General features: G+C 30.6%; 1 protein-coding gene across 4 annotated transcripts in view; it reads left to right on the top strand.

Annotated features, from left to right (window-relative positions):
• The window catches only part of LOC132938517 (triple functional domain protein), a 119143-nt gene that overhangs the window by 48765 nt on the left and 50960 nt on the right, over window positions 1-19418 (top strand). For all 4 annotated transcript variants that reach the window (XM_061005399.1, XM_061005398.1, XM_061005397.1 and 1 more), the window contains 13 exons: window positions 5111-5302; window positions 6059-6231; window positions 7631-7802; window positions 8330-8497; window positions 8626-8808; window positions 8900-9019; window positions 9081-9272; window positions 9379-9825; window positions 9891-10090; window positions 10156-10317; window positions 10386-11133; window positions 11208-11449; window positions 11522-11597. In XM_061005399.1, the coding sequence (XP_060861382.1) occupies window positions 5111-5302; window positions 6059-6231; window positions 7631-7802; window positions 8330-8497; window positions 8626-8808; window positions 8900-9019; window positions 9081-9272; window positions 9379-9825; window positions 9891-10090; window positions 10156-10317; window positions 10386-11133; window positions 11208-11449; window positions 11522-11597 (3075 nt within the window). The remainder of the gene's footprint in view (window positions 1-5110; window positions 5303-6058; window positions 6232-7630; window positions 7803-8329; window positions 8498-8625; window positions 8809-8899; window positions 9020-9080; window positions 9273-9378; window positions 9826-9890; window positions 10091-10155; window positions 10318-10385; window positions 11134-11207; window positions 11450-11521; window positions 11598-19418) is intronic.

Genomic DNA, 19418 nt, shown 5'->3' with positions numbered 1-19418 from the left:
GACATTATTTCTAACAAATTAACAAACATCCTCAAAATAATGTTAATATTAGATCCATAATATTTCGCGGTAAATCGAATATATAAGGCGTACAGCCCAGATTAATTAAATTTAAATGTATTCGACGTGAGCATTAAATTACATTTAATAATTTGGTTCATTGTTTGCGGAACGCCAGTTGAATATATAATAAAACGCTTATTGGTAATCGATCCGTTTTATTGTAAAGCAAACGTTATACCCAGTAAATCAAGTTAAACGGTATACAAATTAAAATCTAAGTATGTACAAAATCAGTATGAAAATAATGTATACTATGCAATTTAGTTTAATCGATTTATTTTAATTTGCTTACATTATTATTTAATTAAGGCATAATACCTATTATAATATATTTCTAATAGTTCATGTCAGTGCCGTAGCCAGGCTGGGGACATTGGGGGGGGGGGGGGCGTGGTATTGCAGTTAAGTTGAATAATGATTGACTTACTTCAATGTTATTTTTGTTATCTACAGGTTGACTTCTGGTGCACGAAAATTTGCATTATAATCTACTCATAATATGTTTAAAATAATAATCCGATTGAGTTAAACGATAATATAATTTCATTTTTGTTTATTGTTTTTGTTAAATATAATATATATATATGTATAATTATTACATACAAACTTGACGGTTTCTTGTGACTGACTAAAAACGACGACGGACAAAATTTTATTTTTTTAATTACCTAGCATTTAAAAACTTTAATTACTTGCTATTGTAATGTAACATTTTTACATGCTATGCCTAACGTTTAGGTTTATATTTTTATTTTTATCAAAGAAGAATCGATTTAATATTGTATCTTAAAAAAAATTAATTGAACTTCAGTCCTGCGTGTCAGACACTCATACATGAGATTATTATTGGATTCATTAAACACAGGAGTTATTAGGAATCTAATAGGCGTATTTTAGGAGATCGATATAATGATACCTATGGTATGAAATTACATATATATATATGTAACACGTATTCGGTGAACTATAACGACTGCATTTTAGACGACAACATTGCGTTGTTTATTTTAGTAGATTAGTTTTTTTTTCTAATGAAATTGAATTACATCGTCATCAAATAAAACGGCAGATAGGACATTTTTATGAAGACTAAAAAATATTTAGATGCTTAGTTATTTTAACTGTGATGTTTTGAGTCTTTGTAAAAGTATTTTATTTTTAAATAATCAATTCAATCATGTTTATACACAGTATTAAGTACCTACCTAAGCTTACATCAATTAATTATGTATTAATATTTTTTTTAATTGACATCGCTGCTTATTTGAGGACCCTAGTCAATTTATTTAATTAGTTAGTTAAAAATCATTAAATATTTGAATTTAAATATATGTATTTTTTAATTTAAATATTTGATAACCTTTTTATATTCTTTAATTTCAAATTTATAGAAAGGTTCACATGTATATAAAAAAAACTCAACTATACATTTAAATTAATATTAAATTAAAATTAACCTTAATCTATTGTATTTACCTTGAGTTTAAAACACAAGTCAAATTGTTTATTTAAAATATTTAAAATAAAAAAATGTAGAATGTGAAAAACGTATACTTACATAATATTAGTTTCCATACATATTAAATGTATATTTTACGTATAGGTAGTTGTCAACACTAAAACTTGGAAAAATACAAGGTATCTTTAAACAAAATAACCAAATATTTTGTGCACATTTGAACTTTATGTGTCAAACAATATTTCTTAAACGTATTCGAACATAATGTAATATATATTATATTTAATAATATATTATCTTATTTATTAAAAACAAAATTATTGTTTATTTCTGAATGTATATTACTATATTAGCTATAAAGTATACACCTATGTATATGTATGTATGATTCATATTCATGAATAATATAAGAAAGTACTTCCTACATTGTATAATATTGTATACGATTTTATGACAACACATAATACCTATATAAGTGTGCATGTGTAGGAGTAGAACTACGAAGTTTGTGAATCATTATTTTTTGAAATATTAACTGTTTTTTGTTCGATATATTATTATAACACACTAATATTATATTATCGTATACAACAAGTTAGTATAGCAGTGCAATATTATATAATACATTACAATTTTACGAACCGATAAACTACACGCAGACGTACAATATTAGCCAAACAAAAATGTCTGATGTGGAATATGACAAGGTTCGTTTGTGGTATATATTGTGTATACAATATATATATATATATAATACATATTTAAGTCTGATCGTAGTCGCGAAATAGTCTATCTATAGCTCGAAATTCACCATTAAATCGAGGGAAAGCAAAACAAAAAAAATATGATGGACATCGAAGGCCGAGATCCTTATTTAGGAGTGGACATATATAGATACTCGACAGTTGACGACGGCGATGTTCCTAACTACACGGTATAGGTATATGATGTTATGTACTATACTAGTATAATGTATACCTACTGTATAGTATATACAATATACAAAAATGAATGTTGTCATAAAATATGCTATTTAGTCGTAAAATAATAATAATGACTTAAATATAATATTTATATTGTGTACGCTTTTTTTCTTCTTTGGTAAATCTATATATGCTAATGATGAATTCCACTAGCCATACCTAGTCCACTAATTATTGAGAAGGTTAAAATAACAATGTGAGAATTGCGTTAAGCGTATTTCTTACCATTATTATATAAAGTATATGTAGTATGTTAAGAATAATATTTAATTTGTGTATGAATGTGCATCGTGTTATTCTTGTATTCTGTATAGTACTTATTAAGATACTTTGAGTATAATAGGTACAATTTTAATGAACTCAGTTCTTCTATAATTTTAAAATGTCCGGTTATACAGAAAATTATAGTAATAAAATATAACACTTATTTTAAATTGTGTTTTAGTTTTTAGGCCAACTAGTTATAATAAATATATCATAATATATATTATGTATATGTTTATATGCAAGGTGATTATTATAATATTAATCGCTGTACGGCCAATATAATACAGCGCTTAATATTTAAAACCTATAAACCTAAATTTGTTTTAAATTACCTGTTCACTGGTAGGTACACTATAATAATGTATGTGATGTATATTACAGTTGGGCACTTTGACTTATTTTTTGCGGTGGATGGTTAAATATAGGAATATAGAAATTGGATGGCTTGAACTGACCAAAAAAAGGCAACAGACAAGGCTACGGCCAAACATATGTTAGCAATTTCAATTTCGATAGGAATTTTCTCATCACCTCCTCACCATCTCGCGTTAGTACATCACTTTTGTATTATATATTATTATACAATTATGTGGGGTTAAAAAACTAAAAGTTTATTTCACACGGGGGAGAATGTGAAAGATGTTTGAACTTATTCAAAGCTTAAGATGTTAGAACATAGATATATGTATTATCTCAACAATGTACAAATTAAATTTAAATTTTTGTACGTTTAGAAATGACTTATTTGTTTAAAAAAATAGCTAGGATTATGTACCTATAAGTGCATGTAAATAGTCTATATAGACATAGAATACCTATAATGATCAAGCATTAAAACACAATAAAATTGTTTTTGTGTCAGATTAGTCACAGATTGATAACATAGGTCTAAATTTATAATTAGCTAATATGGGATTATAATTGTATAAAGCCACCAGAAATTTTGTAACTAATTAGTAATTACCGTTAGTTATTAGTACTAGTAGGTTGTCTTAATGAATTACATTTTTATATTCGTATATTATGGTTATGAAGGATTAATAAATCTTATTGTTTTATTCATAAGTTTATTGAAATATGTTACCTTGTATCCACGCGCCTATATAGGTACATATATTATTTTATTGTGCAATTTGTATTTACATTTTACGATAATTTCACGATGAATTAGTATAACGATACTATTATAATATGCCTGATAGGTAATGTTATAACGTTGATACGAATATATTTTGTAATCTTACTGGAACAACATATACAAAATATATGCACTTGGAATCCGTTAAAATGCTTTTGGTATTGGTAGTAATGATGGTAATATAATTCATAACTAATAAGTATTCTTTATTGTAACAATGTTTCAGTTTCAGTCGACAGTGAAGTATAACAATATATTATATTTATATATTTTCGCTCTATGTGAATTCGAATTTATTGGTCTGCTGTTTGTGAATTAAAAAAAATGCGTACATTATAAATGTACCAAACACAAACTGATAAATTGTAATATTTTGTGTATTATCCTTAGCTCTGCATGTATACTATTATAGCATCAATTCACACTCTAGTGGTGACGTGGTGTATGTCTTGTACAGTTGTGTACCACTTATAGTATACATTATTTACCTACTCTATAATTTATTTATATCTAAAATATATTATTTTAAATTGAAAGGAATATTATCAACAGTACATATATTACAAAATTAGATGATTGTTTTTGGTTTTTCAATTTTATCGTATACATTTCTGTAGAGATGGTTAGTTTAAATTATATTTTAATTATTATTATATTCGTGTATGATTACACGTGAAGTTCAAATGTTGTATTGAATAAGCTGTATAATGATAATATATGAAATAAAGAACTGCATAACAATTATAAACTTCACGCACCGCTGATTGTAACTTATATATTGTTGAAACCATTTTAATTATGTTAATTTGTTTCACAGTTCGATTTTTTTTAATAAATAAATTTGTATAGGTAAAGATTGGATCGCATTTCTTAAAACTCTTCCCTTAGATAGGAAGAGTTACATTTTCTATAAATAAAAGTCTATTTTTCAATATATTGAATGGGTTTTGAAACTATTTGGGGGAGAATCAATGTGTTAAGTCTAAAAATAAGTAAAATTGCGCATTTTGGTAAAATTGTTTACGTAATTGTATCTATGTATATTATTACGATAAACAAATTAATGATTGCATCGAACGGGTATATAATTATTAATGATACAAACAATACAATACAACACAATCTTAAAAATCAAGAAAATTGTTAAAATATTTAAAGAGTTACATATAATATAACACGTACCTATATTTTAATTTCCAGAACACATATACTAATGCTGAGAAATTGCTAACGGCTGCTGAAGAACTGTCTCAAACCGGCGAATGTGACGCGTCTGACATTTGTTCGGTGGCTGCCGAACTTGAAAGTCATGTAGCCGCTTTTGCGGCTCGTGTTCAAGCTAGAAGACGGCGTTTGCAGAGAGCCGTTAATTTTTATACGCATCAGTCTGAGGTAAAAATAATAGAACAAAATTGTGGAGTAATTTTTTTTCTGCTCTTTGATGAGTTTGATGTTTCATTGTCTGATAAGTGTGTAAAGTATACCGGACCTCAATACTATATATTATATACATATTTGGTGTTCTTCATTGATTAGACTACTTGTATAATTAGAGAAGAGGACTTGTAGATTGTAGCTCTAATAAGGACTAAAATATATTGGAAGACATATGGATTAAAAAAATTCAACAAATAGCCATTTTCTCTAAGTCGATGTTATTATTTTCTTCATATTTAAATACCTATAGAGTAGTAATTATAAATTAACTTTTCTGCGTAATTGGATAAGTTAATATTAAACAAAAGCTTATTACGTATAAAAAATTCTCCTGGTACTAAAAATTGAAAACACATTTTTTAAGTTAAAATTTTTTTAAAAATAGTTTATAATTTTACCTGAAAAGTTTAATTATTATTTAGATTGTTTGTTATTTATAACTTCGAAAATAGTTATTTAAAAAATAGGTTAACATTATTTGAGAAAAAAATGAAAAATGTAGAATTAATGGAATGTTATGTTAAAATAATATTCCAAAAACAAAGTAAAATTAACTTAGTTAAACGAAGATATATGTAACATAAAACTATAAACACGCAAACAATAGCGGATCCTATCCCCCTATCCCGTTTTGACATTTTATAATTGTGCACGTACAATAATATATGTCTTCTATCGATCGATGTGTGATGTGTACCTTATATATTATAGCTCCAAGGCTGGCTCGATGAACTCAGAGCTGAAACCGACGGGTGTGACGAGGCAGCAGACACTCTGGAAGGAACCGAAAGAGCTCTAGAACAAGTCAGCCACCAGCGGGATTCTTGTTTAGATGCGTGTCATTCGACAATAACCGAAGGGGAGGCGTTGTTACAAGAACTGAGGTAATCGAACTACTTAAAATGTTGTGGGAGCGTGAGTTAGAATATTAGATAATAGTTAATAATAATAATAATAATAATATTAATATTATAATAATGTAGTTCAACATAAGCCACCGTAGTTGATTTTTAATTTTTATTTTAAGGGTCCCGGTGCCAGTTTTTCAAGTTCAACACAATTCAATAAAATTGTATATTTTAGTTGCCTCCTCAATTATAAGACTTTTCCACTTATCTACTACCCGATACCTATTTAGGGAGAGTTGATAGGGTGTATTATATCGAAAAAAATGACTTTACGGGAATAACTCTCAAGCTTTGTAGAATTGTCGGATTTTGATGAATATTTTTTTATCTGAAAGAAGAAGACCTTCCTACAGCCCGCATCGATCTCTGATTCTGTATTTTATTTCAAATAGTTGTCTTAAAAAAATTGTAAAAAATGCTTTCTATCTTGTAATTTTTAGACATATAATAAAGTTTGAGAATAAAATATTGAAAAACAGAGGTTGATGTGGTCTGTAGAATATTCCCCTCAAGCAATTAAAAAAAAAATTATGAAATTTGGTTGATTCTACAAAGCGGTATCGTTATTCCCGCAGAGTGTATTTTTGAGGACAAAATGGCATCGGCACCGTGCGCCTTAATTGAAAACCGATACTTATAATTAAGTCATTAGTCATTACTATAGAATAGATACAAATTAATAAATTAGTTCAATATCATTAATATATAATGTATGTCAACAGTTTTATAGAAGTACGTAAGTTCCTATTAAATGTAGAACTAATAACTAAGAATTTCAGAATTTTTGAATCTAATATATAATTCTAGCACCCCTACTGCACCCCCATAGTCACGTCATGTGTATATATATCATACATGTATCATGCAATTCAATAAAATATATCGCTAAAACAGACGTTTAATAAAAAAGCAAATTATCCCAATTCTGCCGAACCGCTAATGTGATTGGCTAAAAATCAGTGCATTAGCGGTGTTCTTTATCGTACGCATTTTCTTATCTTGTGTTCTTTACGTCTCTTAATAATTCTATTCGCGCATTATTTTACTATTGTTATCTTAAGTTTGCGTATATAACCTAAGCGAAGCGCTGCTGCACTCGTAGTAATATTAGTCCGTTCTAATGATGCTAATTATATACGTATACGTTTCACAACATTTTCACAAGTTTTATTATTTTTTGGTTTACCTACCTTAAAAATAAAAATGTTTAAGAAAAAACAATCAATAACCCAAGCCAATAGTACTATGGTGAAATCTAAAATTACTTGTGCGAAAAATAAGCACACAACTACTAGAAAAGAATTGTTAGAATACGAGTTCGTAATTAAATAAAATATTTACATAATTATAGTTAAAACCAAATTTTTCTCTACAGAAGTGGAGGCGTGACTGCAGAAATGGACCCTACCGGATCAGTTGCTGCTGTAGATGCTGCACTCGAGCGATTAAATAAACAACGTTTAGAGTTGGAACAACTATGGGCAACTCGAAAATTAAAATTGGATTTATGTCTGAGACTACGGATTTTTGAAAGAGATGCACTTGAAGTAAGTTTTTTAAGAATAATCTGATATATCGTTAAATGTATAAAAAAAAATGTTGACATAATGAATATTCTCTATTTGTACAAATCATTTTTTAGGATTAACATAAATTAATTAATTTTGTTTATCATTAACGGCAAATTTATTGTTATTTTATTTATTATTAAAGTAAATATTTTAATGTTAACAAATATTTAAGACATACATTTTAACAAACAATTTGTGAATATAATGTCTTATTTCTACAAATTGTAGCAGAATTATAGGCATTAAGTAATTACAATTTTTTTCTACTCACTATGGTTTAAAGCCAGTTCTATTCTTAGCCTCTTAGTGCTATAGCAGGGACACACTGGCAATAATACTTAAAATTCAATGTCAGTTTGATATGACAACAAAAAGTTTATCCGCTGATTTCTCGTTGTCTTTATAGTTATTCTCGTGTTCATTATAAATAGCTGTTGTAAACACAAATTCAATCAGCTACCAAGTATTATTTTATTAATTTATTTTTTACCTATGTCCATCAGGTGTCTTCTCAGTTGGAGCTTTGGGCAAATGAATTAGAAAGAAATCAAAATGAAGTAATAACAACATTATCAGAATCTGAGTCACGGTTATCTCGCCATAATGATTCAGTGGCACAAATGCAGGCTGCAGTTTACCAAGCACTCGAGCAAGGCGAACAATTGGCTCAAGTAATTTGTTAATAATATAAGATAAAGATAATGAGATTAACAAACTATTCGCTAATAATAATCAAGATGATGGTCCTGAAATAGTTTTAATAATGTGGTTATGTGCCTGTGTGTATTTGTTAAACAAGGTATTGGATAAATCCGGAGTCGGTGTAATGGCTGACAGTCAATATACTGCTCAAACTAGAGTACAAGTGTTGCTGGAGTTTTTGCATGAACGCCATATGGACTTGGTAGAGTTATCTGAAATTAAACGTAGCCGGCTTGATCAAGCTGTTCAACTGTGTCAATTTAATAATGATGCATCACAAGTAAGCATATTTTTTTTTATTGGAAATCATTAAGTATTATACAAAATACTTAGGATGATATGTATTAATTTTTATTTTTATTCACTCATAGGTGATAAGTTGGATTCGTAACGGTGAATCAATGCTATCGGCAAATTTTACTATTCCCAACTGTTTAGTTGATGCAGAAATTCTGAAAAAAGAACATGAACAATTTCAAGTTGCAATTGAAGTAATTACATTCTTAAGAAAATCATTTTGATGATCATTTTCTAAACCATATTTACTTTTAGAAAACTCATTCAGCTGCTGTTCAAGTAAAACAATTGGCTGAATCTCTTGTAGCAGCAAATCATTACGACTCAACTACAGTAAAAGAAATGGCAGTAGAAGTGACGAAACGGTGGCAACAGTTGGTTACATGCGCTGAAGAAAGACACAAATTAGTTACTGCTAGTCTAAACTTTTATAAAACTGCAGAACAAGTAAATATATTTTTAATCACTATATTGTACTGTGTTCATTGTAAATTTTTTTGTTTATACATTTATTTCAAAAACAAACATTTAAAATGTAATTTATTTCTATTAGGTATGTTCTGTCATGGATAGTCTTGAACGAGAGTACCGCCGTGAGGAGGATTGGTGTGGTGGTGGTACTACTGAAGCCGATAAATTAGGACAACTTTGTACTAAACATCAAGAACAAAAAGAAGCTTTCCTAAAAGCATGCACATTGGCTAGGCGAACGGCTGAAACATTTTTAAAATATACTAATCGTAGCTTGCAGTATTATAGCTGTACTAATCAGTCTATAGCTACTGTGGATACAGCTTCTGAAGCTAGAGTTAAAAACATTCTTGAAAAATTATCGGGTCAGGAAAACAAAGTACTTGATCATTGGTCACAAAGAAAAAAACGACTTGATCAGTGTCAACAGTTTGTATTGTTTGATAAGTCAGCCAAACAAGCAATGGAATGGATACACAATGCTGGTGAACAATATCTAAATACTCATACTACTGTTGGTGCTACACAGGTTTGCAAATGTCAAATAAATAGTTTACAGTAAATTATTATTATGTTAATTTTGTTGACACTTAGGATGAAACAAGACATTTACTACGTGAACATAACGAGTTTAAAACATCGGCCAAAGAGACCCGAGAAAAAGTCAAATTGTTAATACAGTTGGCAGACAATTTAGTGGAAAAAGGCCATGCTCACGCCAATGCAATAAAACAATGGGTGGCTGCAGTTGATAATACCTATAAACATTTTAGTTCTAGAATGGATAAATATAGGTATATTAATGGTATTAACCAAAAGTTTAAAAAGTCAAAATGTAATTTTGATTTTATATTTTTAGGTTTGAATTGGAAAAGAGTTTAGGCATTCAAGAACATGTTGATACCCGTGATCTGTCCATTGATAGAAACTCAGATCCAAATTTAGAGCAAAAAGTAAAAGAATCAACTAAAGATTTGAAAGAATTAAATGAAGAGAAAAGAAGATCAGCTAGAAGAAAAGAGTAAGTTGAAACAAGTATTTTTTTTCATTTTACTGTAAAAAATAATATTGTTTTATTTATTTGTCAAGATTCATTATGGCAGAACTTCTCCAAACTGAAAGAACATACGTAAAAGACTTGGATGTTTGCATTAAAGCTTATTTAGATGAAATACGCGCTCTTCAAAATGTCCCAATTGGACTTCACGGGCGAATTGATATTTTATTCGGTAACATCGAAGACATACGCAATTTCCATAGAGATGTTTTTATCAAAGAATTGGAAAAGTATGAGACAATGCCTGAAGATGTGGGACATTGTTTTGTCACGTGGGCACAAAAATTTGATATGTATGTGAAATATTGTAAAAATAAACCAGAGTCTAATGCCATATTAGTACAACATTCTGGTTCGTGTGGTGGTGTTTTTGAAGAGCTTCAAAAAAAACATAACATTGATCACCCTATTGCTGCTTATTTAATAAAACCAGTTCAAAGAATCACCAAGTACCAGTTGCTGTTAAAAGATCTTCAATCATGTTGCAAAGAAGGCCAAGGAGAAATTAAAGATGGCTTGGATGTGATGTTGAGTGTACCTAGAAAAGCCAATGATGCTTTGCATCTGTCCTTATTAGAAGGATGTGATATTTCTACCGACGAACTTGGTGATGTTGTTGTACAAGATACATTGTACGTTTCTGACTCAAGACATCACCTATTGCGTAAAAGCCGTGAAAGACATTGTTTTTTATTTGAATTGTACTTAGTATTTGCCAAACATGTAAAAGATCACTCAAATAATCCTAAAGTAAAATACCTATACAAAAATAAACTTATGGTAATTTTATCTTTAATTAATAATTTGTTTAATTTTGTGTAAAATATTAATATCTAATTCCAAATTTATTTCAGACTTCAGAACTTGGTGTTACTGAACATATAGAAGGAGATGAATGCAAATTTGCTGTGTGGACTGGCCGTGCACCAATTTCTGATTACCGTATTGTGTTAAAAGCATCCACATTAGAAGCAAAACAAACCTGGGTGAAAAAACTTCGGGAAGTAATTCAAGAGACGTACTTCAATTCTGCTTTGCGTATGTATATGCCCAAGAGTCCAGCAAAACTTAAACCTGATAGTCAACGATCAAGCCGGTTTGTGTTTTTATTGTTTAACAAACTTGCTTCTCAAATTATTATAATCAATCATTGTAATTTATCATTTAGAGATTTAGAAGAAGAAAACTTGGACCGAGGTTCACTGGCTTCGTTTGGATCAGGGAACACAACCGATTCCGACAAAGTATGTACTTAGTTAGTTAATAAAAAAGAATGAATACTAAGGTATTTATAATTAGATATTTTATATGTATTTTATAGATTATTTTGGGCCTCCACATGAGTTGTCTAGGTGAGGCCCAGTAATTTTTAAAAATATTTTAATTTAAAAAATAATAATAATAAAGTAATTAATAATTTGGTAAATAACGCATTCAAAATAAACAAATATTGAAAGTATCATCAAATGGTTAATTTTTAGTAAAATACTTTTGTTATAGGCGTATGCAATGTATCAGAATTAAATTAAACCATTAACTAATAACTTATTATGTAGGTAGTTTAATAGCGCAATCAGGGGAATTTTAGGTAGAAACATCAATAGATAGTGTACTTACATACATATATATTAGATTCTGAGAGGAGTGACGAATGTATTGATTTTACAATGATGTGTTTTTTTTTTTTTGTGTGTACAGTAGTCGAAATAATGCTTCGATTTTCAACTTCAGTATTTTTTTCGGTAGGAAAGTGAATTTAGTTGGTGCATCCCGGAGGTAAAAATTTAAAATTCCCAGTGATTTTCAAAAGCGCCGGGAAAAAAAAAATTAAGGATAAACGGGAATTTTTAGGCAAAAGCGGTTTTTGACCATATCGATTTTGGTTTTTGGTATAACTTAAAAACAAATGATCGTAGATACATATAATTTTCACTGAATGTTTTTATTAGCATTTTCTATACACCATAAAATTTTCAAAATATTTTGACTTCAATCTCGTCATCTCTTATATGTTTCATACTATAATTTACTTATATTGACTTTGTTTTAAATGTGTTATAATCCATTTGCATATATAATACTATAACATGTATTGCTGTAGTAATTTTGTGGAAACGAACGTTATTACCGTGTAACTAACGCAAATTGTTCTCGGCTAATCTCTGAAACTAATAGACCCGTTTCAATATAAGTTATATCAATAGATTTCTTAAGACTAGGATAGTGTTTTTAGTTAATTTTTTAACCTTTAGGTTTATAATAAATATTAGTAGTTTTTATTACCCAAAATCTGTTTTCGAGAAAATCGATTTTGGGTTTTTGGTGCAACTCTAAAACAAATGACCGTAGGTACATGAAATTTTGACTGAATGTTTATATTAGCATTTTCTATACAACATAACATTTTCTAAATATTTTGACTTATTTTGAGCTGTTTACGGACATTTTCATTTTTTCTATAAATATCAATAACATTTTATCTGTTTGGTAAAAAAGTTTGAAAATTTAATAGAAGGCTTCTAGGTTATTGTTTCAAAGGCAGATGAAAAAAATTAAAAATCCTTAGTCACAGTTTTTATTTATAAGCATTTAAAGTTCAAATTTTGACAAAATTTATCAAATTTATAATTTAATAATTATTTCGTAGTAAAAAATTTATAAAATGTTCAACTTTTATAGCTGTAAATTGAAAACAAGGCTCCACGTATATAGGTTATATATAAATTACTTTATTCACAATAATATCATCAAATATATTTGGTTAGGTTAGGCTGCTGACCGTTTTCGCTCAGAATCGTTTTTCTTATACAAGTGAGTTATTAGTATTTTTAATTTACGCTATATTATATACGCGTAATTTGCGCTAAAAATTGAACTTTCATAAAAAAACCCACATATAACACAGATAATGTTCTGAACATCAAGTTTCATAATAGGTCGATTCACTCTAATTTTTAAGCTAACTGAGCTAAACGTGAACTGCCGAGTGTAAATTTGGTATGTTACACACTTGTAAGACGGAGACAACAAATGCCGTTGTAGTGTCCTCTTAAGAAAAAACTATACTCGCGATACGTCATACTGGCCCAATTATTATAATGGCATTTTCATCAAAATAAACCCACCTTTAAAATTTTTTTTTACGAATCATAACACCAGACAATCAAGAAGATGACATTCTAGCTGTTTATGGGAGAAAACGGATTTGAGTTTTTGGCACAAACACATTCAACATAAATTGACGTAGAACGATTTTGGCATAAACTGTTTTGGGTTAAGGTTGAATGTTCTGGTTGAAAAATCGTGTTAAACATATTATCGTAGATTTTTTTTCAAACCACATTTTACATAAAATTATAACAAAAACGAACATTTGAATAAGAATGTTCGACTGTTGTGTATCCTAAACCTCTCAACCTGAACAGATACGCCATAATCTCATCTGAGTAAACGTATAGGTATACTCAAAGACAGTTTTATGCCAAAACCCGATCTGTCGTCATCTGCTAAAAATGTGTATAAAGGTAACTAACAACACTCAATTGGCATCCTCTCAATCGACTTAATTTAGAGCATTAGAGCGTGTGTATAGCCATTTTAGCTAATGTTTGTCCAGGTAAATTTAGTAAATGCATTGTTTACACTGTAAACTTTACAGTAGTGAGTCTGAATGTCAATCGAGGTAATTGGTTTAGGTCCTCAAAGCGTCACTATAATATTATTATGATATATACTATAGTGGAGATTAATCAATATGTAATAATGTCATTTTTTATTAGTCTTCCGGAAATTCTCTCATAGGCACTTCATCAGCACACCTACGCTATAAACGTACACTGCTGTTATACTACAGTTTATATTTTAATTGACTGTTAATGGCTTTTCGTCATATTTAATATCAAGTGAGAGTTCTGCACATTGATTTTGTATAGTATAATATTATTATACATTGTTCGTGATTGACATACTGTTGTACAAAGTGGTCGGTTCAATAATAGTTTTGAGTGATGTGATTATATAATGTAATTATAACTAAATTACCTATACCAATCATTTCGGACCATAACTATATACAGTTTAATATATTAACTAATAAATAATATAGGTGTTGTTTATATACAAGTTTGTTATATTATTATGTTGATTGTATCATGGGATAGGTCGTTGTATAATATCAATTTATGTGTGATTGAGCTTCCTTTGGATTAAAGGTTTTTTAAAAACTGGTGCTCGTAATGCTGAACTTGACTTTTGTATCAGCCCCTGAAAATCCTGGTTTTAATATTTGATTTTCAATTAAACACCAGCGTAAATCTCTATTCGATGGACGATGTGAGACGACTACACCTCTCCCCCTCACAGACACCACCACAATCATGTATTTCGCCTACCCTAAAGTAAACTCTCGGCCGGCACCATTGTCCATTAAAGTTGAGTGTTGACTATATAATCGGTTTGTCTTATTTATCTTTTTAGTTTTATATTCTATGCATTATGTTTAAATTGTAGAACAGCAATTATATAAAACAGTACATACCTACAACATATAAGATATATCTCTTCTTAATACACGGAAGATGTATAGTTAAATTTGCATAATAAAATATATAAGTAGTACCTAAAGTAAATTAAATAAAGTTTAATAAACTAACCAATATCTATGTCCTACATATTATTATAATCATAGTTAGGTTAACATTTATTGGAGACAGTGTGACAAATTTATAACGGGATCGGGCTTTTTACATTTATAATTCAAATGTCGTAAATTTTTTTCCAAAAACGACCTCACCTCTTCCGAAATTTTACATGGAAAACACGTTCAAAATAATTTAATTTGAATAGCTTTAGTATCTAACAACTAACAAGCGTGTCGCATACGATGTACCATTTTTTACCCTAGGGTATCTACTATCTATAAGCAATATTATAACCTTATAATACTAATCAAAAGTTGCACAAAATATCTAACGCTTAAAAAATGCTTATGTAAGAATGTATTTTCAATTCGCAATCGACTGAATAAATTGTATGTGAAAGTATTGAGTGGTGGACACATGAAATGTGCGTCGTTGTCCTCTGCAGTATAGCAAAATAAATAATAGACGCCGAAAGTCGGTGCGTTATTTGCATATTTTTTTACTGAATAAAAGACTAAAAACAACATAACCATAAATATTAGCTATTTAAATTTGAATCCTAGCCTGATAAAAATACTGAAATATTTTTTGTGCGTCAAATAAATTAAAATATTTTAGTAGTTTTTTAAATTTTAGTTCAACATACATACATATACACAATGTGTATATTTTGTTAGTTTTAATTCCGTGCATTTCAGAGGGGACATAATAATATATATTATCATATGGTACGTTCTACGCAACTATAGGTTGTGAGGCACTCGTTTTATTATGATTTATGATTAGTATTATTATTATATGTACTGCAACTGTTGAATATTTGTACGGTAATTTCTCGTCGACGGACGGCATAAAATATGCATAATGTACGCGCGGCTGACAGTGTCGTGGTGTGCTGCAGCGGAGTGCGCAGCGATCGATCGATACTGAGAAATGATTATAATATTATTTTGTATGTACCTTCGTATAATGATAATAATATATTTATACGAGTAGGTATGAGTAGGTATGACAGGACACACATTATTTCGGCCATCCACTCCCCTGAGGGAAAATATTATACATTGTTGTATAATTATTAACATTATATAGAGAGAGATACCTACGTCATGAAGTTTTTTTCATTATCACTTGTACCTCTAAATAAAATGATTCGACAAGTGATAACTCGAAGTTTCATTTTCACATCGGTGACGGAAATGGTCTCGGAAATTCAACATAATGACAAGTGACAACCCTCGATCACAATATTATTATAAAGCAGCAGGTAGACTTCCTCCCTAGGCCCCTCATATTTATAAATTATATTTACACTACAGCCGAGTTCACAGCTACGTCATCTGTCGTGTAGTATGGCTTTTATCTTGTTGTAATTGGCCGTTGTAATTATGGTATCATTCACTATAACCATAATCTACGGTGAAATTTCTGGAGTTGGCCAAGTTGAACTTTTGGATACGACACAATAGACGACGTAGCTGTAAACTCAGCTTAAGTGTGTCCCAAACTAACACGACTTTTTTAAATTGGAAATAATTTCTCATCATATAGGTTTTACAGTATTATAAATACGCTGATGTCCCCCTTCATCATCTATAATTTTGCGATAAGTGCCTATTCTAATACCTACCTACTTTATAGGTATAGAATATTTGAACGTCCGTGCAATTCGATCGTATATAATTATATGATGCCTTTATCGCTGTGGTACAAAATATAATATAATATACAATAAATAAAACTAAAAAGGCCAACAAGTTTTTATTTTTTGTTCCTTTTCTATGCTTTTATTCTCACCCAGATCGCACAATATAATATTATTTGCGTGTGGACGAAAGTGGCATTGTCGCGCGTGTGAACGATATATGGGATAATGTTGCGTGGTACGGGTGGGGTCAGTGGCGGTGAACAGTTTTTAGATAAGGATAATCCGCTTCGGTGATGGGTAGGTCGTGTGGGGCGGTTTTTCCTCGACCAGCCCCCGTGCGCCTATCCGCTCACCCCTCACAACGGCTACATGCGCCCCTCGAAACCGACCACCATCCACGACGGATTCTACTCCCCTCCGTGTCGTCTCTAAAGCGCAAGCGACTGGAGCGCCGTTCGACGTTCCACCGCCCCCTCGGCGCTCCACACATATACCACCCATCCGCTGCCGCCTCCACCATCTACCTGGTCCATACCACACTCGCGCACGCACCGACGCACCGCACACACACACACACTCATCACGCACGTACATATCGCGCGAGTACACACACACACAAAGCACAAGACTTGGCGGCGGTGGCGGCAGCGAGCGAGCGATCGAGCAGAAGCGGCCGGCGAGTGCCACCAGTCGATGGCGAGCCGCTCTGGTCGATGGCAGCACCGAGCTCCGGTGGTGGTGGCCGCCGCGCCGACGACGTGTCGAATGCGGCCGTGCCGCTAGCCGCCGCCGCCGCCGCGCCGAAGACCACTACCACGACTAATACTACTCTGTCGAAAATGCCGCCGCTGCAGCGTCTGGCCGGCGGACCGCGTCTGGCGGACACTCAGGTGGCGGCTGCGGACAAGTCGCACCGGCGCAAGATATCGTTGCCGTGGTTCAGACAGACGAGCACGTCGACCGCCGCGGCCGCGCTCGCCCGGCAACACACCATCGACACGCCGGGCTCGTACAGGCACCGAAGTTCGACAGCCGCGCGATCCTCTGTCGCCACCGCGTCCGTACAGGTATATCATTGTAATGCATGGCCCACGTCGACGTGCGTTTGTGTAGATCGTCCATGGTTTTGGCCATTCGATTGGATTTTGTGGTGATATGTATTTCTTCCCTGAGTTATTTTGCAATTAAAATAATTATCGTGGTTGTACTTATTAGTAGGAGGTATCTTATAATATTTTATATAGTAGATCGCAGAAAATTATAAAAAGTGACAAAATTCGTAGGTACCTATCTATTGAACATGTAAAAAGAAATGTCTACTAAATATAAATTATTTGTTGGAATTTCAATCTCAAATCTCAAGTCATTGAACGAATAACATTTTATTTATATACCTATATGGCTATAATGCTATATAATATATTATAATTTAGTTTTAAATAGTTTTTATTGCACAGTCTGTTCAAATAAATGTAAAACTATAAGTGAATGTGATATTTGGAGAAAAAAAGACGTGATTCACAGATTGAAGAAACCTCCCAGTGGAGCAACTTCGAATATTTTTAATAAATGGTTTGTTATTTTAGTGAATTCCTACTCTAGGTAGGTACCCTTTCCCCCCAATCTTATAATTTTTCTATTATGATACCAATATATAATGTGTTCTTGCATAATTCTGGCTTTCAGTGATGAATAATCACACCTATCTACTTTATGTTTTTATATATATCGGTGTATAACTACGGTGATGAGTAAAAATTAATATTTTTAACAAAAAGTGTATATGGATTGGGCGTGTTCTACCCGCGCAAATGTATATATGGCCAACATGTAATAATCGCGTGCCTTTTGTTCATTTTTTTAATGTTACGTTATTTTTTTACTAAAACATTTATGGTATACCTCTTTGATTTTAATCACCGATTGCAAGAATTTTTATTATAATTATTATTGTTATTACTTTTTGTTGTCCTACGTTATTGAAACTAATAATAATTAAATTAGTTATTTTGAACACGTATGAACCGTATACTAATTGCCGATTCATTTTTGTCAAATTAATATTGTGATGTTTTCCCGCATTTGAAGCATGCTAATGGTTATTCATTGATTGTTCTATTAAAGTGGAAACTAATAGGTGTCTTCCTGAAATTGTATTTAATTAAATTTATTATGGTTGATATATAATATATATCCACTTATTATGAATAACTGTTGCGAGAGCAAAATATTCTGTTAAATTTTAAACTAATTTAAATTTAGAATTAATTCATATTAACCGTATGTTATACCTCTGCATTATTCGTATCAACATAAAATAATCAACAAATTGTACAAAATATTGTATATATTAGTATTCATGTTTTTGTATAACACGATATTTTCAGTTTTTATATTATCTAAATCAGTGCAATATATTTATTTTATCAACAATGTCGTCTAGGTTGATGTGCAATGTATAATAATATACCGCATAATGTACTATAGGTACCTATATTATATTAGCATACTCTGAAGAATTATATTGCCGTTATATGTCGCTATTTGTTTGGATCATAATATGTTACTGTATTTTTTTCTAATTCCCATATTATAATTCATTACAAAATGGGCTAAGGTATTAAAGTCACAAAAAATAAATTATAAACATAAATATATACAATGATAACGTTTTATGAAATACACACGGTTAAATAACAGTATTAAATATTATAAATGTTGACTTAGATAATGAAAAGTTGTAACCTTATCATGCTATAGTTTTAGAATGTGTGTGT

The sequence above is a fragment of the Metopolophium dirhodum genome, chromosome 2 (assembly GCF_019925205.1).
Source record: "Metopolophium dirhodum isolate CAU chromosome 2, ASM1992520v1, whole genome shotgun sequence".
In the NCBI taxonomy this organism is placed as follows: Eukaryota; Metazoa; Arthropoda; class Insecta; order Hemiptera; family Aphididae; genus Metopolophium; species Metopolophium dirhodum.
Note: the sequence above shows the minus strand (reverse complement) of the source record. Positions and strands in the feature narration are given on the sequence as shown.